General features: G+C 41.0%; 1 protein-coding gene across 11 annotated transcripts in view; it reads left to right on the forward strand.

The window, feature by feature from the left end:
- The window catches only part of BNC2 (basonuclin zinc finger protein 2), a 409624-nt gene extending 385861 nt beyond the window's left edge, over positions 1-23763 (forward strand). For 7 of the 11 annotated variants that reach the window (XM_081844841.1, XM_081844845.1, XM_081844842.1 and 4 more), the window contains one exon: positions 21068-23763. In XM_081844841.1, coding sequence (XP_081700967.1) covers positions 21068-21728 — 661 coding nt within the window. In that variant the 3' untranslated portion in view covers positions 21729-23763. Of the gene's footprint in view, positions 1-374; positions 3739-3768; positions 3841-10842; positions 10887-18233; positions 18265-21067 lie in introns of those variants that run through there. The other 4 variants (XM_081844847.1, XM_081844840.1, XM_081844848.1 and 1 more) reach the window with 4 other exon arrangements.
- Positions 23764-24318: the final 555 nt, after the last annotated feature.

A 24318-nucleotide genomic window follows, 5' to 3' on the forward strand; every position in this document is an offset into this window, starting at 1 on the left:
TTAATGGGCTGTTAACTTTAGAACCCAATTATAGCCATTTCAGCACTAATTGCTGTACCAGAAATGTGAAACAACCAGCCTAATGTGCACATGAAGAATGTCACATTTTAACACCATATTTAAGACGGTGTTTGACTGAGCACCTTCATGGAAATAATACTGAGTATTCTTTTAAATACTCTGGTAAACTCGCCAGCTTATGAAGTGTCCTTTAATGATGCCGTTTCAAACAGTTGTCACTCTGCAAGGAAGAACCAAGGAATGGAGGTTCTACGAAGCATTCTTTAAAAATGTAGTATTCTCCTATGACAAAAGAGGCTTCATTGTTATACGGAGTTTAAGTATTTCACTTGAAGTATTTTTGTTTCTCACAGCAACAGCTAGTTCATTGGGAACTGCACAATCAAATTCCCACCAATCAAGGTATGGGGCCTATCATTCATAGCATCCTTTACCCTCTCCTCTCAGTCCTGGAATCAGGCAGGCAAGGGAACCCATTGACGAAGATGTTTGAAATGGAATCTTTCCAAAGCTATATCTTCTGTCAATCATTTCCCTGGACTATTCCATTCCAAAAAATAAACAAATGCATTTCTCTTCCCAACCTTCAGTTTAGCCTTTCTGCCCTTTCCCCTCATGTCAAAAGGTAGCAGAAACCTTATTGACAATCAGCAGTGGCAAAGGATAATGTCTCAAGACTATAGAACAACCCTAAGAAAAATGAAAGAGGGAACCTGGAAGGATAATCTTTCTTGCCTATTAGAAGCGTGCTTATTGAAGGGTCATGGGGGTGGGGCAGTAGTAGAAATGGGAAAGATATGTCATTTTAGGCAGACAGATGGGGAAGAAGTATAGAACTGTTATAGCCCTCCTATCCTTTGCCTTTTGAGGCTTCTGCATGCAGAAAGACGACCATATTTAGAATACTCTTTGGCCAAGACAGTGTAATTCACCCATGGGGATCAGTGATTTCCCCCATGCCCTCTATAGGCAGGTGACGAAAACCTTTGGATCAAACTGTCAGGTGTCTCCCCCCTTGTAAGAACTCAGTCCTGCCTAGTATTAAAGAAGAGCTACACAACTTTGTAGCCCATCAGCTGTGCACTTCAAAGTACAAGGAGCACAGGGAAGCTCTGTTTTTAATTTCCTGCTTGAGACTGCAGTTGCAGGGGGATTTCAGGTGAAGGACCACACTTCATGGTTTGTGGGCTACATTTGCCTTGGTGGGACACAAGTTGTATTGACAGGCTTCAAAATGAATGAAAGTTGCTCCTTTCTTTCTTTTTTTTATCAGCCCAAGGCCTGCTAAAGTTAATATCCATTTTCTATTGCTATCAGCAATTGGCAATGAAAATCTTTCTTTCTTTCTTTTTACTTTGAGTCTGGTTAGTTCATGTTACTTCACTTTTTATTTCCTAAATTTATGTAAAATACATGCACTTCCAACAGCTCCAAGTTGCAAAGAAAGGAACTTTATGCTTTGCCTTTCTTTGAGTGAAGGATGCTAATTGTTGAAGTTTGTTTTTAAATTTTCGCAGAACCAAAAGCATGTGTGTTTGTCTGCAAGGTGGGAAAGGTGATTGAGCCCCATGAATAAATTTAAAAACAAAATAATATTTGCTCAGGGTGACTTATAAATAAATATGAGGCAACTATTGGTGCCAAGTGTGATTCTGCCATTAGGTTGCTAGTTAAATCAGTCCAGATTTAAACTTGTAAACTCCTTGATTTGTATGGAGAAAGACATCTGTATTTGGTTTATTAAAACCTGCTGATGTTTCCAGAACTAAATTTGTGTGCAGATAGGCCTCTGGGTGGTTATATCAAGAAAGCGGAAGCATATACAACTTGCTTATCTAGTTACCTGACTTCCAGCCCTGTACAGGTGTGCTTGAATAAATTAACATCAAATACCTCTGATGAGCCACTGCATACATTATCAACAAAGGTGAAGATGTGAAAACATGCTACCTGCCTCCTGTTATCACCTCTTCAACACAACAGCAACCTTCCCCCCCTTTTCCCAATCATCCCGCTACGTTTGGAAACTTATAAAGCAAACTTTTTGAGATTGCTTTTCCAAGAAGTGTACGCAATTTGGGGATCCCATAGCTACAAAAAAGAAGGTACTTTATACTAGTTTGTAGTTGCCTTAAATCTATTTTCAGTTGGCTGTGGCTTCCAACTCTGTAGATGAAGACATAGCGTATAGCTCTTTGGGTAATCATTTCATCAGACAACTTTAAATAGTTAGTGAAATTGTGTTTTTCTTTCTTTAAAAAAAGATATCTGGACTTCAGTTGGTGCCCTAACTAGTAGCCCATTCAACTGGTTAATGGGCACTGCTTTGCAGCCCTAGGAACTAGTTTCTTGTCTTGGAGAATCTACCATACAGACCAAACTTCCTTTTTATTTACTAATGTCCTCCTCAGTTAACTTCATTGCTATCTTCATTGGGGGGGGGGGATTTAGAAGTAGGTTCAACCATAATCTCTATCATTATTACTACAACTACTACCATTATACTGTCGTTTTCAGAACTCTCTTGGTTTGAAAATGGCTATGAATCCCATTGTAATTTTAGACTCCCAACGGTACCAAGACTTTACAAGGGCTGGCAAATAATAAATCCAGCACAAAGTTCTTCATCCAGTGACCTTGGCAAATCCCTGTTTCTATTGAATAAAGGCATTTCTGGTTGAACATGAGTTCCTTAGATACTTCCCATTGGTCCCCCTTGAACACTGTCCTGATCACATGGCTGCTCATTTGCAAACTGTTCTCAGCTAACATTCATATATATATTTTAAAGCGCACTATTAACTGCAACTAAAAGTGTCATATAAAATGTAAAGCACTATCACTTTAAAGGCAGCTGGCGACCTCCTTGAAAGGGGAAAAATATCAGCGTGTTTAAGTTGGCTGAAATCAATTGTCTTCACAAAGGTATGCTGAGATATAATGAAGTTGATAGAAAAGCTGATTGTTCTGTATGTGTTTGCAGTGTTAGAATGGTATCTAAATCCACAACTAGATGCAATTTAACTGTAACCAGGCAATTTTAAAACAATGCAACCCTGTCAAATAAATTGATATTGCAGGAAAGTTAAGCTAAAGCATGGCGTTAATTGCTTTTCTCAGAGAGCTTCAGGTGCCTTTCTTGAGACATAATGAAGACCATATACGCTGGTGCAGAAGAAGAAAGAAATGGGGATTGTGAAAAAAGAAGGGGTTTTGCTAAGTCTAAATATATGCTATCCTGTAAAGATTAGGACAGTCAGCAGAGATAAGAGACAGATTAAAAGCACTTGTTAAACAAAGCCATGCGCGAAGGAAATCTTTACCAGAATCCATGTGTTTCACACTCATTATTACAGATGAGAATTTCTTGTATGACTGAACCATATGGCCATTATGTGGCTTTTCCAGAAGTAGCTCCGAAGAACTGTTTTCCTCTTGGTTTTTAGCTCTGCAAATGCATCATCTGTCCCAACCCCCCTTTTCCCTTTTAAAAAGAAAATTAGCAGTTAAGGCCAGCTATGGCAGCTTTTAGAAACTCAATATTTACCTGGCAGTTTACCATTTAGTGAAGTGTGCCGTAGCAGTTATTACCCTATTAGAGAGAGAGATTATTGGATAGAGCTGTAGTATCTTCAAAACCAGTCTGAGAGAAGAATCATAGAGATGGAGATAGCAGCCTGTTTGTTGACATTTCAGTGGTGAGCACTATCCACAAGATTTGAAACCAATCTCTTTTCTGTTTTCTAGGAACAAGAATTTGTAAATAGATACTCCGCTATGAAAGTTTAAAAGAAAACTTCCCTTAGCACAAAAAGTGAGGTAAATTCGGAACTCGTTTCACATTTAAGTTTGTCTTTTAAAGCGCTTTTTGATCATGAAATCATCGCCGGCGGTTTGCTATGGTCACCAGACCAGAAATAAACCATACTGTACACCAAAATATTAAATATGAGACAAATACAGAAGTGTAACTTAACAGCAGCAGCTCAGTTACATACAGAATAACAAATAACTTGGGGTAATGCCCTATCTTTTTAAAACAACAACAAACAAACCAATCCCTATTGTACTGTGTAATAATTCAGCTTTCTTGTGGGCTCTCTGGCACAAGCTGAAATGGGGCAGGAAGAGCTGGGTCTGTCAAGAGGAAGAGGGCTGTGAGATTTTTGGGGGGAGGGAGCTCTGGTGGTGATGGAGAAGGGTCCCGTGCCCCTGTGGCCGGGCACCTCTATAAGACAAGGGGAGTTAGCTGGCTAGGTCCTGATCTGCCGCCTCAGAACAGGCAGCTGGCAAAGCCAACTAAGGGAGAGGCAGAGATTTTGGACACAGATTTTGCCACCAAGGGCACACAGCCCCCACCCAGGTCGGAGCAATCCTTTGCAAGTACAGTCCTCTTGCCCAGAATAAGAACTGTGCAAATGACTGGTCCCATCCCACTCTTTAAAAGCAGAGAAGGAAGAGCACACACACTCTTTGGGACAATGTAGTCACTTGTGTCTGGCTCCGCGTCCTAGAATTGTGCTTACAAGTTGTTGAACCTTGTGTACTGCCCTTCTTGCTGAATCTGAGACTGTGCTCTGATTTCACCAACAAAGCTGCTGGGATTTCCAGAGTCTTTTGTTCGAGGACTGAAGCTAGGGCAGCTTTTTAAAATGTAGCTTTCTCCCATAAGAAGAGTTATTACTGCCTATATGAAGAAGAAAGCAAGGTTTCAAAAAGCTTTCCGTTTGCCCAAACTAGTCTTACTGTAAAAACCTATCCGTAGGTTGCATTGCAAATGTGTATTTGTTTCTGAGGAGTGAAACAGAGGAAGGTGAGCAGGCTAGGATTTAGTTAGGTAGAATGTTGCGTTAGTTCATTAATTTTCACAATCTTCCCAGATTTAGACCTCTTGCGTCAGATTGTATGATTTGAAGCACGAGTTCTAAATTCAGGATAAAAAGCTGTTATATACTAGGCCTTCTACTTTATGGAGTTCCTCACTTCTTGTATTAACTGCTTTCCAGCTGAGCCCTTTTCTTTCCTATGGAAAACTCTCGGGCCAGTGTCTAAGCTTGAGAGATCTTAGCTAAAAGCAGAAAGGAGAAAAGAGTTAATGTTTATACCTGATTATTTCAAGTCATGTTTTTTGCATTGTGTATTCTGACGATTAAAAAGAACAAGTCATCTTTAAATCCATTTTTTTTTAAAATATACTGACAGCCACCGATCTTGTTTCATACAAGTAAGGAAAAGAACAAGTTGGATCGGTTAGCTGGGCCCTTGATGTGTGACAAAGATCCATTAGTGATCACACAGTGAGAAAAGGAGCCAGGTTGTTAGTAGAGGGGACAGCCCTGATCGCCAGATATAGAAGCAGCACTAATTCTACAGCCTTTTTAGCCTGTACCGTCACAAAGAGGGCACAGCTGGGTCACTCGGCTCACTAGTAATTGTGTTTTACAGACTTCTAAAGCAATTGGCTCAGTCAGTCCCAATTCAATAAAAGTGGAGAGCGAGAGCACTTTTGTTCTATTTTTTTTACTTGAAATTATTTCATTCAGCAGTCTGTCTTTTTTATTACCAGGACTTGACATTAGCACTCCAAGCTATATTAGCATCCATTTCAGCAGTTCAGTAATGGTATTAAAAAAACACTTAACTTCAACGGTGAATGGTTGTATGACAGTGCCATAAAAATCCACATTAAAAAAAACTTATGTATTTGTCCCTGCAATTTTTGCCCCCTCACTTGTTTAACCGCTTCAAAACTGTGCTGTCATTTGCAAAAAAAAAAAACTTTTTGCTCTGACGGAAACCCAAAAGAGACCAGCTCAACTGCTCTCCTCACCCCCTCGTTTCCCAGAAGTGGGGAGAAATGAGAGCAGTTTAAAGGCAAATAAAAATAAAAATCCAGGAGCCCAAATGTCTGTTGTTTAGGAACCAGAGGGAAATAACCCTCCATTTACCACATCTGTTCCAAAACATACTGATGTCAATGAGTATTTGCCTGTTGGGTTCAATAGGTAATTAAAACAGAAGCCAACCAAGGAAGGACTAATAAACTCAAAATACCTGAGGTAAAAGTGTTTGGCACCTTGCGCCTTCGTGGGACTTATTTTGAACCCAGCACTCTCTCAGTACTTGGAATGAGACCTTAAGTACCTTGGCAATGCAGGATGCTCATAAATGACAACATTAGGTTCTAAATTTTGATTAAACCTTCTGTAATTAATCAATGGTAGATATGAAGCAGTTGTTGGGGTCCAGAGCTGCAAAATGCTCGAGACATAAAACATTACAAAGTAATTAGAGCGAGCTCCTTCACCAGAGAAAGGATTGCCTTCAATAAAGAGGTAAATGATAGCACCGTGTTTATTGTGGACGTAGGCAGCCAGTGCAATATGATAAACTGCAGGAGATACACATATCAGTAATCATCTGCATTATTAGTGTCATTAATCATAATTCTAAAAATATGACAGCAGCCGCCAACTTTTGACCAATTTTCCTTCTGCCTGTTGGCCGTTATAACTTCACTAATAGACCGCAGAGCTCCTGTGTGTGTGGCAGTTTTGCATTGAGAATGGAAGGTTAATTATATTTCAGCTGCTGATTCCTTCTCTCCTTGGAAAAGCCTTAGCACTTTGACAATCCCAGGAGCTTGCTGCTGTTAAACCAGTAAAACTTCTTTATTGAAATTTTCTTTGTTGGTCAGGAGTGAGTAGATGTTTCAAATGAGATATAAGCGCCAGGCTGGGACAGTTGCTCACCATTCTTGCTGTAAAGTAATCCTTGGAAGCCAAGCTGAATTCATACTTCCCTCTTTGCTTGGGCCTCCAGTGGATAGGTTTTTCTTAAAAAAAAAAAAAGTCTCTCAGAATTTAATAACCAATAGCAATAGTTAGTACAGAACAATTTCGTGGGATCCCAGCACTTTAATCTGGAGCTGGTGCAGATACCCTGGTGGTGGTAATCAGCCATTGAAGCACAGCTAGACGACTACTAAAAATATCATAAGAAACAGTGTGTGTGTGTGTGTGTGTGTGAGAGAGAGAGAGAGAGAGAGAGAGAGAGAGAGAGAGAGAGAGAGAGAGACAAAGTCAAGAAGGCACTTATAACAAACCCAGTGTGTTTAAAATACTGTCAACGTCCAACAGTAGTCCAAGACACCTTTGGACTAGGGAGGAGCTGTAGCAGGTGGGGGGAAATCAGCTAGATTTGAGGTAGGATGCTAAGATAAGGAAGGTCATGGAAGGAAAGTTTCCCCACCTCCTTCTTCCCCACATTACATTCTGCATTGTTCAGGAGCCGCCGCCCCCCCATCCTGTAGATAGCCATATCAGGGAGTGTAGGTGCCTTCAATGGGGGAAAGTTGCCAGGGGAACATTTCCCCACAAACTTCTTTTAGTCAGTTTATCTTAGAACCCAAGCCAAAGTAACTCTGATTCAAGAACGCTTGACTTCATTATACGATAATATTTATTGTCATTGTCCCATACAGAACAACAAAATCTACATCAGACATTCAAAAGCCAACAAGCCAGCTATCCCAGCCTGGTTAACCCCCTAAAAACTCTGATACCCCATAATTAAATACAATATACTCCCATAGAAACTACCTTACAATGCATTTAAAACCAAAATCGCATTTGGATAGAAACTTGTTTCTCAGGTGGCTAGTCCTAGTCTTTATAACCAAGTACCTTCTTCCAGAAGGCAAAAGCTGAAAGAGATCATTTCTGGGGTCTGCACTATCCTGCGCTATCTCTGCAGCTTTCATTATGGCACCCAAGGTGGGAAGAGTGCACCCAATTATTCTCTCTGCAGTCTTTACAACCCTGGACAGCATTGTTTTTTCCCTGGCCGTGCAGCTCCCAAACCTCACACACAGACCATAAGTTAATACACTCTCAACAGTACAATGGTAAAATGCCATCAACAGGTCCTTTGAAAGATTATTTTTCTGGAGGATTCTCAGAAAATATAACCTCTGCTGTGCTCTCTTCATCAGGTCTTTACTGTTTTCTCCCCAGGTTAGGTCATCTCTCAACTCCATTCCCAGAAATTGGAACACCAAGACCTGTTCCACACACTTCCCCACAACTTCCACATTCCATATGACTTCCATCATTTCAAATGCAGTCCACGTGTTATCCACGGTCCTTATCCTAAATTAACAAGTAGCCCATAGCACAATGCCAGCTTATCCAACTGAAAATGACGTCAGTTTTAGGAGTATTTCTCCAAGCTTTAATTTCACCCCTAACTCAGGGGGATTATATTGTAGAACTTGTTACCATTATACTCATTTTGGTTTGTAACAGGAGGCCATTATCTCAGATAGGCATGCATGTTCATCACACCTTGACTGTAGCATATAGTAATAGCTTACATTCGTGGGCTGAAGTTTAGCATATAAATGTATGTTACAATCATATGATATGGAAAACTGAACTGCTGTTCACCCGATCAAGCAGCACAGTTCCCCTTGTCATATCATCTTGCAACACAAGTGCTTTTTCGGCAGAGGAAGTTCACGCATTTCACCGTGAGTCATAAAAGGGAGAAGAATCAACTGATGGGCATGCATGTGTGAGCAGTCTCCTGTTCAACCATTTCCTTTCAAAGTTCTGCATATATCCAGCGTTTAATTCAAAGTGCATTCTAAAGTGTGCTGCAAATTCTCCAAGCCTGCTAGGAGCAAGGTTATGCTGGAGACTTTATATGTTTTAGTCACCTTACATGAACATTGTAATCACTCAAAGGGATTTGCACCACAGTGAACCAAAATAGCCACATAGCATCACAGGGACATCGCTCCATCTATTTTTTTCTGAGGTTATTGTTATTATTTCTAATATAAAATAATACTTTTTATCTTCTATATGACTCTATAGCGGAGCTCCTAGCAGAGCTGTTTACACACAAAAAAGGCACAAAATATATCACAGCCTATATATTTCCCTAGCGTGCTCCTTTGGAATGGGGGAAGAGGGATTGCAGAACTTGCCTAAGTGATGTGTTGGAACACAAGTACATTGTGGGTGGCATTCCAATACAGCACCACAAAACCATTTTTAGGGTTTTGCTTTTCATTTTGGAATTGAGCAGTATATAAATTAAGCGAAATAATAAATGTTATACCACTGCAATAGGCAGACAAGTCAACTTAAAAATATCAAAGACTGGTATTTTGGCCATGTATTTATTATTCGTTCACCAACCGGTGAACAAGGTGGCACTGGACTCAGTTCAGAGATTCCCAAACAGTGTAACAAATGCCTGCTTGGATGTTCTGATAAGAAAGGGGAGGAGGAAGTTTGGATTAAATATTTCATTTTAAAAATCACTCTCACTTCAAAATATGTTCCGAGAAATAAATCTCAGGAAGTTGTTATTCATTGAGAAGGAATTTTGCTTTTTGTGGATAGCCTATAAAAAAGCCACCAGAGTTATGTTCCACAGGTATGTATGAAGCTTTTGTGTGTAGATGAAAAACCTAGATAATGGCAGAGGCCTGATCATACCAAGCAATGAGGTCTGTGAAGCTGGCCTGCCTAAATCGCTGCTGTCTTTTATATCTGAGAAAAAATGGTGGATAAATGTTGATAATTTTGGTTGATATTTTTGTTTAAATTTTCTAGACCAGTTTGCATCCATGCAGCTGGTAAAGCGTGAGGTTGACGTGTCACAATGAAACTTACAAGTGCTCCTGAATAACTCTGGCAACTAACGCCAGTGGTTGTGCTTCTTGTTTGTAATGCCTTTTGATCTTTTAATGAACAACAATAGTAATATATTTAGAACGTGCCTTGACCTTGATGCTTGTGAGCACATGCAGCTGTTGGAAAAATGTAATTCTGTTCACACCGTAAGAGCCATCTCATTTAACACCTCAACAGGTATGTACTGAATTACCAGGCTGTCCTGGAGTGCAGCACTCTCAGGTCTTGCTTCTGTGACAGAACTGCACTAGCAGATGACATGGCAGACAGAAAAATCCATGCTAAAACCCCTTGCATGACCTGCCCAAACATCATAATATCAGTATCAGCAGAAGCGTGCATTCCTTGGTGATAACAAATTGCTTTTCCTTTTACTCTGGCTCTGCATTTTGTATGCAAAAGTCTTGGCCACCCCTGCCAGCAGGCCAATAATTCTTGCTAACATCTTCCGAGTTACAGCATTTATAAAGTTGCAAAGTGGGGTAAACAAACCATCTGTTTGGCTTTACCATATATGTCATGCTCTCTTATTAGCATATTACGATTCATTTAGTAAACAAATTTGGTGATTTTGTTCATGTCAAAGTCAGAGGGAGCTCGAAGATGATTAACATTCCTGGGACAGGCACATTAATACATTGCTTCCTCTGCAAAGTTAAGTGGCTTCTCGGGAGAATCGCCCCTTGTTGACAAGATGAGACTGTCAATTTTGTTTGCCTGCCACATTAGGGGCCATAAGGGGATGGCAAGCTCTGAGAATGAGGAACGGTGGAGGCAGCATCATTCACTGCGAATTGAGAAAAGAAGTCTAATTCTGATAAATGGTCGACCCCAATACATCCTACCTGTTATTACAACAGACGTGCCGTATCTGTGCAGTAAATTAGTTAAACCCCTAAAGAGTTTGGTGAGAGCTTATCTTCAAGTGAATAATTTGAGTGGAGAGGGAGCTGTCTTCGTGACCAGTGTGAATGATTTGTTTCATATTGAAAGGGATGGTAATGACTGGGGCTCCGCGTCTTATTTGCAAGAATTTGCTTGTCCTTTATTTCCCGCATTTAATAAGCACTTCTTTACTTCTTCTTCTTCTTTTCTTTTCTTTTTTTTTTAATAGGTGCTGAACTGTATTTTACCTTTTGGATTTTCTTCCAATGAAAGGTTAATATTTTCTCAGATTCTATGCAATTCATCAAAAAAGCTTTAGAAACAAATGTCCCTTGTGCTGCTGGAGTAGAATGTTTTGCATTTCACTGGGCAGCAAAGTAGTGCCCTGTCTACAGCCACTGCTCTGAAACGCTGGCAATGGGGGGGAAACTACCATTAAGCATCACCAGTTATGGACACATCAGATGATGCGTGCACACAGCAAAATATGAAGATATACTCTTCAGGCCTCTGGGGGTAGCCCAATTTTTCAGTGCAAGAAAAGGCAAGGTGGAAGGCAGTTTCTGTGGCGCTGAGAAGATAAGATTAGGAAATAAGAAAGATTTGGTTTCCAGTTTTTAGGTAAAATCAGAATGCCATATCTGCTCACAATCGTGTCAAAGGAGTTGAGGGCTTCCTTCTGTTTAAAGGAAACATCAGGATTTATCTGTTCTTGGAAATTTGCATACTGAGACAGATTGTTCATTCTGATGTTTCCATTTAGATTTCGTGCAAGACTGTAGCTGAGGGAGGGATCTTTTACACCTTTGTGGAAATTCCCTGCCTGGATTTTCAGCTTTTGGGAATAAAAGCGGCTCCCTAGCCCCCTTACGTTTGTGCAAACCTAAGGAGAGGCATAAAGGCAAGATCGTACCAGATTATTCAGTATAAATTCAACCTGCACCCACCTTTCATTGTGTTGGCCAACGAATGCAAAGCACTGGGTTACCTGATAAGCACTCGGTCTTGGTTTTAAATTTCATTAAATCAACTGTTAACCTTTAAAATAAGGATAGGGAACCTGTGGCCCTCCAGATGTTATTGGACTTACAACTTCTTTCATCCCTGACCATTGACCAGGCTGGTGTTTCAGTCCAACAACATTTGGAGGGCCTCAGGGCTAGCCACCCTTGCTTTGAATCGTATTCGGCAACCATAAATTATTTTCTGGCTATTCTGTAATTATTCTCCTCCCCTTTGGGCCTCCCTCACTACAAAACATCTGACTATTGAATATTTAAATGCACAGTGGATCATAGCTTTGGCTTACACATTTTCCCACAAGCTAAGCTTTGTTTTGAATTTCAGGCCAAAGTAAACATACAAGCATAAACAAGGCAAAGACAAAACTCCATCACTTTGTTTTTGGAAAAAACAACAACAGGATGCCATTAGTTTTGTATGCATATAGACGGAACCATCGACTGCTTCCAGTAGTGCTTGGAGTTTGTATGCCAAAAAGAGAAAGGATCGTTTTTTGAGATGAAGGCTTTTGCATAGCTAGTCACAGTTATGCAGCCCCCTTGAATGCATCTTCAGATACAGGGTAGATACACTCACAGAAGGAAAAATAAGAAAAAATTACCGTATTTTTTGCTCTATAAGACTCACTTTTTCCCTCCTAAAAAGTAAGGGAAAATATGTGTGCGTCTTATGGAGTGAATGCAGGCTGTGCAGCTATCCCAGAAGCCAGAACAGCAAGAGGGATCGCTGCTTTCGCTGCGCAGTGATCCCTCTTGTTGTTCTGGCTTCTGAGATTCAGAATATTTTTTTTCTTGTTTTCCTCCTCCAAAAACTAGGTGCGTCTTGTGGTCTGGTGCGTCTTATAGAGTGAAAAATACGGTAAATAAAATCCCTAAATACATCAACATTAAATGGAAAATAATAGTGCTCTGTCAATTTCTTTCATGCAGTCCATCAAAAGAGTACTTTAGTAAGGTTCTTACTAATAAAAGTGGAAAATTACCTAGGAGTGTATTTTATTCCCTTGTTTACTCTTGTGGGCTGAAGAATCAGACACTTCCAAGGACAGCCTCTGGAAGAAGAGATTTTTGAAAGGCCTTGCCAGCCAAACGGAGTGGAGGAAGGCAAATGATTATTGGTTGTTTGGTTTGGGGAGGGGGCAGGCAAAGGTGCCAGGAAGTCTTTTCATGGAGCATAGGAATGTAAATGTTTCACAGAGTGGGGAACCTGCCTTATCTGCTCTCCCTGCTGATACATGACCCTTGCATTGTGTATATGTACCATAAATAGCTGAAATTGGGTGTCCGTCTTTATTTAGCAAAAATTATATATTGCTTGATTGTTTAAAAAGAAGGCCTCTTAAGCAGCTGAAACTTCTTAAGACCACTGAAAGTCTCAGGCAATTTTTGTAGCTATCTGAAATCTCAGAGATATACCGATACTCAGCTAAATGTGAGCGGCAGCCTTCAGACAAACACTCTTTGGTGTATGTTGGGGTTAGGGTCAGGGGATAGCTTCGGAGAAATATATGTATTTACTGATACTTATGAATTTATCTGAAATTGTCAGGATCCATATGTGGATGTCACATTCACTCAATTTGTGGCATTTTCTGTAACACTTGTATTATTAAAAGATTTGATGAAATGGCTAGGTTAGTCTCAGTACAGAAAATGTTATAGTCACCAGTCTTCTTAGAGGCTTTGAATTCATGGACACTAAGGATGTAAGACAATGGAACTATTGGAACTTGTGTTTGTAACGATGCTGACAATCTCTAGTAGATTCCTTCCATCGTATAGCAGATTCCTGCATTGTAGGGGGAAGGAGTAGAAACAGGAGCCAACTGCTAGGGACCGTGGTCCCTTTGGGCCCCCCAATAAAATATTTGAGGGAGCCAACCCCCCCCCCAAGTTGATGGACATTGCCATTCAAATGGTGTGTATGTGCCAGGTCTTGTGATCGATTATGTGGGGCGGGGATTATCTGGGTCCCTCCAATATTTTATACTAGTTGACACCCCTGGGAGTACATGTTGCTTGGGTGTCCCTTTCCAACTCTGCAATTCTGTGGTTCTATTAATCGTCTTATATCCTTCTTTTATTTCATTGTGGGACCTAAGGCCACATACATATGGTTCCCAGGCAGTCTCCTAGCCAGGTGCTGGCCAGACCCAGACAGGTTTTGCATATGTGCTTTCAGACATGCTCTGGGATAACTTACTTGGTGTACTGTAGCTAGGTGACATTTAACCATTGCATAATCTAGTTAGATCAGGCATAGGCAAACTCGGCCCTCCAGATGTTTTGGGACTACAACTCACATCATCCCTGACCACTGGTCCTGTTAGCTAGGGGGGATGGGAGTTGTAGTCCCAAAACATCTGGAGGGCCGCGTTTGCCTATGCCTGAGTTAGATGGACTCATTTCTCCTGCACTGGAGCCTGTCACAGTTAATTCAGTGGGGCTGCAGCAGAGAACATTTTTTCATAGACTGTTTATATTGGCTATCATTGGGGGGAGGATCTCACACACAGTTCCAAAGCCGGGGGGGGGGGGGATAAGCTCAATCATTTTACTTATTTCACACAATAAATATGATGTAACCAGTTGTCAAAATCAGTAAGAATTGTAGGTCATATGGCTGAAGAAAGGCCAAAGTGAAAGCTTTATAAAAGGCAGAAAATGTTTGACCATCTTTCTTTGATGTTCTCTGATATTTAAGGAAAAGCTTTAAAATATATTTAACGTACCAGTGGGGGAGAAATTTGTTCAGTTCACATTTCAATGTGAGCCTACTTAATTCAATTTTCATACCATTGCACAAACCAAACTGGAAGTGCGACAGAATAATAATAATTGGGGGAAATAATATAGTATTGCCTTCATTGTGTACACAGTAAGAAGTAAGCTGTGTCATCTATATGCTCTTTATCTTTTTTTAAAATCATGTATTGCATTGCAGTGAGTGTGGTTTTATTTGTTTAAAAAATGCAGCCATTCTTGGAAATGTATTTCTCTGAATTTTGCAATGCATTTTTAAACAGAAAAGGCATTGGAAATGTACACATTATGGAAAACTGCACACACAAAATGCATATACATCAGTGAACATAACACCTAAAGATCAGCACATTAGAGGGGGGAATTGCTTTCAAAAATATGCACATCATACAAAACTGCAAAGTTAAAATGTGCGTATTAGGAGAAAATTGCATGAAAGTGTATATGAAACCAAACTGACCCAAACTGACAAATTAATCCATCTCCCATTTTATGGACATTTAGAAGCAGAACTTCCCTACAGGTGTTTCCGCATGCCTGAAGAGGAAAGAACTAAGTAAGATTTTCACCAGATTTTTTTTTACCTAAAGTGAAATTTAAAGATAATTGGGATGGGCAGAGAAGCCAAAAGAGGTTTTGTAAGACTGATGACATTTCTTAGGGCAATTCTGACACTTTTAAGCTGTTTGATTTTTGCCTAAAGAAAGTAATTTTAGATGTCTGCCCTCTGGTGCAACATTTGATGAACTTCTGTAAGAGTAGTAGCATTTCCCAGGAAGATTTTACATATCTCCAGATGTAAGGTAGAAATGGTCAGTCTTAGGGCTGAAGCTAGATTTAAAGCGCTTAGCCTTTTAAGTATTCAACATGCACCCTGTCCCTGTTGAATGTACTTATCATGCATTTATCATGCACTTATCACTGAACATTTGAGTATAATACTAGCATATCTGCGCTGCACCCACCCAGCCCAGTAGCTCCAGGCCTGTAACACGACAACTCTCTGAACATTTCTTTACATTTGAATAAAGCATCCCCTGTCCTAATGTATCTTTGAACTCCATGATTTCGCTATTAATCTGAAAATGTTTTTAAAAAATAAAAATCCAAATAAATAATAGTATGCCCCCCACTAACACACACAAACACAAGGTATCCGGTTATATTTTCGCATGATCTTGGAGAGGATTCTCCAACATGAGTGATATAGATTAAGAAATGAATGTAACAGAATCAATTCTTTTGAACTGTGGTTGCATAATGGAAATCGACTGCTATGAATGAACCCATGTTCAAAAGTTATGAACAGCAGGGCTAATGCACTGCAATGAGTTCATCTTTATTATTGCATTACACCTGAATCAATTGATAAAGCAAGTTTTTTTTTTAAAAAAAAGCTAGGAATGGCACTTAATTGAATAAAAGTCAATGTAATTATATTAGGAGAAGCCAATGGTACTGCTGACAAACGGATAAGGGACTTTGTCGACGAAAGTGCCAGAACTTGTCCACACATTTCTGCACATCATTTGCCTGACAGACATTAACGACCAGTACATAAGTTTAATGAGATTACTGATAGCTACTGCTATAAATGATAAGTGAATGGATATGGCATCATTTCCTATTGATAGCTGAAACCAGCTGCAACTTTTAACAGGTCACCAATCAGGAAAGCAACTTTCGCTTGGAGAAGAGGGTGAAACAATATTAACATTTCTTTGCATTGTATTGCATTCAGTAAACCCTGATGCTATTTGCATGACAAATCTGGCTGTTCTAGCAGGAAACCAAGGAACAAAGCAAGAGAGAAATGGCAGGCTTGGTATTTCCTAGCTACATTTACACAAAACTCAGCTTGTAGTATATTTTAGTGGGGCATGGGGGAAATTGGGAAAAGATAAGCCTAAGTTCGACTCAGTGCCATGCTGTTAGGCTGCTCTACATAAAGGCAAGGCCAGCCCAGTACAGTGCAGTGAACAGCCTGGTGGGTTTGGATGTCAGAAACCCCCCTAGTTCAATTATCTGCATAGTTACGTAGTTCAGTAGTTGGCAGGGCCGGATTTCGGTTTGATGAAGCCCTCAGCTACTGAAGGAACGGGGCCCTTTATATGTCCAGCTGTCCTTTGTCCACAACAAATTGTCGCTGTGTTGAATATATGCTATATGGTAATTTATGGACCTAATAGGTATCTAAAGCCGTTTGCACATAACAAAATACATATTTTATCAAAGTAATTGTTGAACTGAAATACAATTAAGAAGAAGTATATTAATAGTGAAGTCCCGTATTTTTCGCTCTATAAGATGCACCAAACCACAAGACGCACCTAGTTTTTGGAGGAGGAAAACAAGAAAAAAAATATTCTGAATCTCAGAAGCCAGAACAGCAAGAGGGATCGCTGCGCAGTGAAAGCAGCAATCCCTCTTGCTGTTCTGGCTTCTGGGATAGCTGCGCAGCCTGCATTCGCTCCATAAGACGCACACACATTTCCCCTTACTTTTTAGGAGGGAAAAAGTGAGTCTTATAGAGCAAAAAATACGGTAATTATTAAGCTCTAACTTAAAATTGTTTTTTATTATTCATAACAAACTTAATAATGCAAACACAGTGGCATTGACAATTTTTTCTTTAATTTTTTTTGGGGGGGCGAGGGCTAAGCTATAGCTTGTTTAGCTTATACGTAAATCCAGCACTGGTAGTTGGCCTTACTTAGGCATGTCAGACACCCTCCCTCTAAATGACCACCGTGGGCTGCTGCCATTAGGATTGCTGGGTTGCATCCCAGAAAGTGTGTGTGTAGCTCTATGTGAATCAGAAGACTGGGCAGCCATCTCTCGCCCATTCCTAACCCAGTCCCATTGTTTACCAACCCTACGGCTCTATGGCACACCTGGATCCCTGCTTCTTAGAACAGGCAGGTGTGTGTCGAGACTGGGAGATAATTGGAGGGAGAAACTACATGCATGTTCTCTGCAGTGTGTTCTGGCAACCCTAGTCGTGAGACTAAAATGCTGCCACCGGGAACTTCTCAGAAAGAGGGCGGGATGCACACATTTAAAAGAGGGAGTTGCTCAAGTGCAATAGCTGACTATGTGCTCCTGTTTGTTTTTGCCATGAGAGTTGGCAGTGGCATGGCAAGCTCAGATAGCTTGTTCATGGAACAACCACAACTGCCACAGCCAAAGCTGCCACATGTTTCTGCTTGCTTGTAATATGCAGTCAGGGAAGCAAGCAGACATCCTAGATACGGTTTCTTGGTGTCAGTAACTGGACCATGAATCTCAATAGCACTGTTACACATGTGCAATAACTCGCAAAAACAACTGCAGCTTGTTAACATGCAGGCCTTCACAGCTAAGTGCTTCCTGTATTTTGCTTAGAAACTTTCCCTTTGAATCATTTGCCATCTGACACTAGAATGGGCAAGAAATAATTCTGTCTAGGAGCCTGTACGGCCTTTTTTTCTGTTTATTTATCATTCATGGATGTGAATACAGCATGCATCTGTTCAGAACAAATCTGTGGATGATGTGAATTTGCCTGTGTCTGATTTGATTTATGGTTTTAGATTGTGCAGTTGGTCCGGTAACCATCAGGACAACAGTGTAAGTGAGATGATGGGTGACAGAAAATGATCTCATGGCCGAAGCATTTTTAGCCTGTATTTTATTGTTTTAAGATTCTCTTTTCTTTTTTTTCCCTTTTTTTTAAAGCCAGATGTGACTGGATTGGAATGTGAATTTGTTCTCTTTCTCTCTTTCTCTTTCTCTCTTGTCTCCTTCTTTCTATCTCTCTCACTGTCTCCCTCTTTCTTTTGTGATCTCGATTTAGCAAAAGATTAGAAAGCTGATCTTATCACAAGGTAAGCTCAGCCTTCGTAAGCGCAGTGTGGGGTACATGTGTAACACACTTGTGTGCTTAGAAAGAAACAGTAGTACAATAGTTTCTGTGAAAGGATCGCTGTCTCGTTGGGAATGAACGGACAGTATATGCCTTGCATCTCTCCTTCCCCACCCCGCCCCCCCCCAAAATATCAGACATATTTCTCGCTAGTTCTTCTCCATGGAGGAAGCTCCTATGGGACCCAAATTTACATCCCCTCAATTATCAATCATCCTTAAACCAGGAACAGCCACCTGCCGTCTGTCAAAGGGAAAAGTAGGTTGTTATCCTACTTTGCTATATTTAATAAGGTAAATGAGTTATGACAATATATGATGAATCATGTAAATAGATATGGAAAATTAAGTTTACATAATTCTACACCCTCCCAGCCCACTATAATGCACACTTGGGTTATTCTGCTCCTTTTGGGAGCCCAGCTGGTTGAGAGAAAGGCTCTTGGCGAATCTCCTGTTTGAACCAATGACGTTCAAATGACAAAGAAATATTGCATTGTCATCTTGGGTTTTCTACACTTAAGTCACACAAATTTGGAAGGCGCATCCATGTGCAGAAACAGTTGGCTTTGTTAGATTGGGAGCCACACACCCAGATTGCACCCAGATGTGCATCTTGCCTTACAATGCGCATTTGAGCAGCCGGCATCCAGCACAGCCCCCATTTGAACTGCAAGCAGAGAACGAGGGCAAGCATTTTCACCCACATAGCAAAGCACATTGCCCACCACTTCCTTAGACAGGAACACACGGTGAAGGGTAAAGGGACCCCTGACCATTAGGTCCAGTCATGACCGACTCTGGGGTTGCGGTGCTCATCTCATTTTATTGGCCGAGGGAACCGGCGTACAGCTTCCGGGTCATGTGGCCAGCATGACTAAGCCACTTCTGGCAAACCAGAGCAGCGCACGGAAATGCCGTTTACCTTCCCTCCGGAGTGGTACCTATTTACCTACTTGCACTTTGACGTGCTTTTGAACTGCTAGGTTGGCAGGAGCAGGGACTGAGCAACGGGAGCTCACCCCGTGGCGGGGATTCGAACCGCCGACCTTCTGATTAGCAAGTCCTAGGCTCTGTGGTTCAACCTACAGTGCCACCCGCATCCCCCGGAACACACTGTAGTGCAGTGGCGTAGCGTGGGGGTGCAGGGGGGGCCGGCCGCACTGGGCGCAACATCTGGGGGTTAGGGTTAGGGGGCGCAAATCCATGGGTTAGGGGGCGCAAATCCACGGGTTAGGGGGCGCAAATTACTTGCCTTGCCCCAGGTGCTGACAACCCATGCTACGCCACTGCTGTAGTGTGCAACTATAACTGGATTTGAAAGTCTTCTTCTTTTTTTTTTTTTAGGACATCTTTCCCCCACCCCACTCCAATTTTTCAGCTGGGCATCTGCTTTGTGTAAATGCACAACTGAAATGTTGAGTGTGCCCACCTCTACTTTTGGGGCTGTCAGCCGGAGCAAAAGTTTGTGGGTTCACATTGTGACAGTGCCAAGCTCAAGGAACCCCACCTCCTCAGCCTTTACTGGCTGCATATAATAAAGTATCATTGTTCCTCTTGGCTGTGCATGTTGAGTGACCCTGACAGCCTGCAAACTCATGCTCTTCAAGGTATTCAGTAACCTTGTAGCCCTCCCAATTGCTTTTTGCCAAATGACACCTGGAAACAGGAAGATATGTAAACCTGGCAATTAATTGAGCCCATAATGAGAGATGTATTGTGGCCCATGCTGTCTGTTACAGGCCTCCAAACTTGCTTTGCAGACAGTGACAAATAATCTATGGAATTTAAAACAATAAGTTTCAGTAATGAATTTGCATATTCCACTTTTCATTTATTGTTTTCTGCCCAAACCCTGAGGATTTTCTGGGGTGGGAGGGAGAGGAGAAATCAATGGATTTAAATAAACATAATAAGGGCATTGAAACGATCATGTGAATCAATATAATAAGGCCCAATTTGTGTGGACATGGTTCAGTTTTAAGTTGCACAGAATCACACATTCTTCCACTACTATTTAAAAACAACTCCTCTTATAAGGCATTCCACTCAACATGGCTTTAGTTTTTTAGTTACCCTTGCAGCCCCAAATTTCACTGCACGCGTAACTTTTAAGCCAAAATGCCTGACTGGAATCTGTGGTAGCCCTAAGCAAGGATTATATTAAACACTTGTTGAATCAGGCTCAAAAGACCTTATCCATTCAAAGATTTCACTGTTTTATTCCATTTAAGATTGGTCTTGCCCAGAAACATTTAAGGTCCCCCCTCATTATTGGGGAAAAAGATAAAACTAGCCTAACTTCTTACAGAGTCTCTCCAGTTTATACTGGTCTTTTTGATTACAATCCCAATCTATAACCAGCAGCTCCAATGTTGTGTATATATAGAAAGAGATTCTACTGATTTCTCTCCCTCTTGCCTAGTTCTTTTTGAAAGAGGCTCCTTTTGTAAGAGCTGCAGTAATCTGTTGGTCCAAAACCAAAACAGGGTACGTTGCTGAATAGCTGAAGTTCCTTGTAATCCTAAATGGGGTGGGGCAGAGACCAGGCTAGCGTGGATTTGTAGCATTTTTGCCCTGCATTTGTGTCCATTATAGTAATGCCTGGATTTCTGAGAGAAGAGGAAATAGAAGTAGGATTGCATGAAAATCCCCATCTTGCTAACTTATGTTTTGACCTGCAAGTTTTGCGTTACAAATGTAATCAGCGATACGGTGTGTTGTTTTATTCTCCCTCCCTGCCCCCTCTTCCTATTTCTTTCCTAGACACAGTGCTAACATAAACCTGCACCGTAAACTGTTGACCAAAGAACTGGATGACATGGGCCTGGACACTTCGCAGCCCTCGCTTAGCAAAGACCTCCGCGACGAGTTTTTGATGAAGATCTACGGCGCCCCGCATCAGATGGGCTTTGACATACGGGAAGACACCTCCTCCCCGGCAGGTACTGAGGACTCCCACCTGAACGGGTACGGAAGGGGCATGTCAGAAGAATACATGGTGCTAGACCTCAGCACCACCTCCAGCATCCAGTCTAGCAGTAGCATCCATTCCTCCAGAGAATCCGACGCGGGGAGCGACGAGGGGATTCTCCTTGATGACGTGGATGGCGCAAGTGACAGTGGGGAGTCATCACACAAGGCGGACCCCCCGGCCTTAGGGGTTGGCGTGGGCGCCGAAGTCCCGGGCTCCCTCATGTTCAACAGCGTTTCCATGAGCAACGGGGGGATCGTGTGTAACATTTGCCACAAAATGTACAGCAACAAGGGGACTCTCAGGGTGCATTACAAGACTGTGCACCTGCGGGAGATGCACAAGTGCAAAATCCCTGGGTGCAACATGATGTTTTCTTCTGTCCGCAGCCGGAACCGGCACAGTCAGAACCCAAACCTGCATAAAAACATTCCCTTCGCTTCACTAGACTAGTTCAAAGATGGACGTGGCCAACGCCAGTAGCTCTCGCAGAGGGTTTCCTCTACTTTGAACTGCCATTTACAGACTATTATATAAATATATATAAATATAAATATAAATATATATCTTTTTTTTTCTTTTTTAACAAAACAGAAAAAAACAAACACCAGGTGCTTTTTTTTTCCTTTTCCTTTTTCTATTTTTTTCCCCTTTTCTTGTTTGTCTGTTTTTATTTTGTGTGGGTTGGGGTAGTAAGTTTAACCTGGGAGGAAATTTCCACTGCTTCAAAGAGAACAAACGAACGTACACACACACGAACACAAACAAAATTGCATTTTGAAGCCCCACTTTTGTTATAAAACCCGTGGTCATCTCCAAAGAGACTGTTTCTTTTACCTTTGACTGTCGCCTGCAATATTGAGGAAGGGGAGAAATGCAGGGGAGGGGGGCACAAGGAAACACAGCACTGCAGAGAGAGGGGAGGGGGGGGAGAACAAGTACAATTGTCTTTTGTGTATGTTAAACCTTTGAGAGGACCATCAACTACACATGGCTGTTACACTTGTATATATTGAGCCTTGAAGGGCCTATCATGTAAAACAATTGTATTGATGGTGGTTAACTTTTTGTTTTATTTTTATTTGGGGGGGTTGTTTTTGTTTGGTTCGGTTTTACATTTACATCCAGCTGTTAGATATGCGGGGAAGGGGGGGAGAATAGTTTGCTGGCTAGCTCTGTTCATTTATATTAGCTTCAGTGCACATTTAGAAAAAAGAAAAAAAGAAGAAAACACAAGGTCTTGTTTTTTAACTACCTGCTAGAGATGCTTAATGAGGAGGTGCTGGCATGCTTTAGAGCACCTGATCTGATATAGTTTTTTTTTTAAGGGATTTTTTTTTTGTCTTGTTACTATTACATAAATCCAGTCATGCACTTTTTTCTTACACAATGTGGGAATGTGTAATAATATCCATACCCTTTTTTCCCTTAAAAAGTATTGCCATACTTTCAGTGTCTTATTGATTAAGAAAAAAAGAAAGGAAAGAATTAACACTTTGTTAGAAGTGGTCCGGTCAGTATGGGACGAGAATGCCGAACAAATAAAATAAAAAATAAAAGTGTTAAATGTTAACACGAAACTGCCAACTTTGCACAAGTTTTCAGTAACCAAAATATAATCAGCTGCTGTGGCCTGCGGGGAAAAATATCCTAGGAATTTGGGAGCAATGAGAGAATACACATGAATGTCCTTCTCAGGTTCTAAATATTATCCACAAGTGAGTCTGTAGGTTTATAGACAAGAAAAGCAGAGCTTCGCAGTGTGAGACATTTCTTCAACTGAGAAAGGATGGGCTTCCAGTTGAAATTGTCCAGTTCAATTCTCTGGGACTTACTTTTGATCTGTAGTAGCTTAGAAGGAGGTCACAGTAACTTAAGGGCCAAATCCGAATTCCTGAAATGAATTTATGTGTTCTCTACTGAAGACTTGGGCTTTAGTTGCATGAAAATGAAAAACAATTCTAACCTCTGCAAAGTTGTCTGGTGTGCACTGGAAAGTGCCGAGGTATGATCAAGGCATGGTTTTTCTTTTTTTTAATAGAAGCAATCGAAAGCCATTAATGGCACAAGCACTTAAAGCTTGGAAACGGTGTGCCATTCATTAGATTGGGTAACTTCCCCTTTGGAGAAATCGGAAGCTGGTGGCTGCGTATAGGGAGGGACCCAAACCGAAAATTCATGTTTTCATCTTTTGTACTTTCCCAACATGATTTGTCAGAGAACAATTACAGTAGAGTTGGGAAAGAGTGTGTTAGAGGAGAGGCCAATGATTGAGGAAGACAGGGAGAAGCTGCTCACCAAATCTTTTTTTCTTCTTCTTCTTTTTGTTTCTGGTGTTTACATGTGTTGTCTGAGCATGGCAAACCGCACTGGCAGCCTGCGTTACCACAGCATACTGACTGAATGATGATATTTACTTAAGCTCAGCCTACAGCCAAGACCATTATGGTGTGTGTCATATAACAGATCTTTTCTCTCTCTCTCTCTTTTTTTTTTTTAAAAAAAAGAATACACAAGGAATATTTCTGCACAGAGTACATTGCTAACTTAAAGAGAGTGCTTTTCTTTCCTAGAACATTTCTCTTGTAACTGCGAAACCAGAAATACTTGGGTTGCTTTCAGCTTCCAAGTTGACTCTGTTGTGCAATTTCAACCACTGTTCATTGCAAATTGGCATTAGCAATCCAGTCTTAATTTTACTAGCGGAAACTATTCCAGTTAAATAGATTCCCCATCTTCCTTGGCCCTCATCCACCTCTAGTTAGTTGTGGCTGAGTCTCATTTGAACCAACAGGAAGACATTAGTCTCAACTGAACTAAACCCTATCCTTTCATTGGGACTTAGGCTTGTCGAACTTTTCCTTGTTTGGAAGCAGTATATGCTACAGTACTTTTTTTCTCCTAAAACAAAAATATAAATACTAGTTGCAGTATCTCCATGTGTGTGTAAAAAAGAAAAAGATGTCTTTATTAATTGAAATGCCTTATCTTAGGCCATATTTCTTTGTTTTCAAATAGTGGACACAACTTCTGACATTATTTA

Source organism: Podarcis erhardii (genome assembly GCF_964252035.2).
Source record: "Podarcis erhardii genome assembly, chromosome: 17".
Lineage (NCBI taxonomy): Eukaryota > Metazoa > Chordata > Lepidosauria > Squamata > Lacertidae > Podarcis > Podarcis erhardii.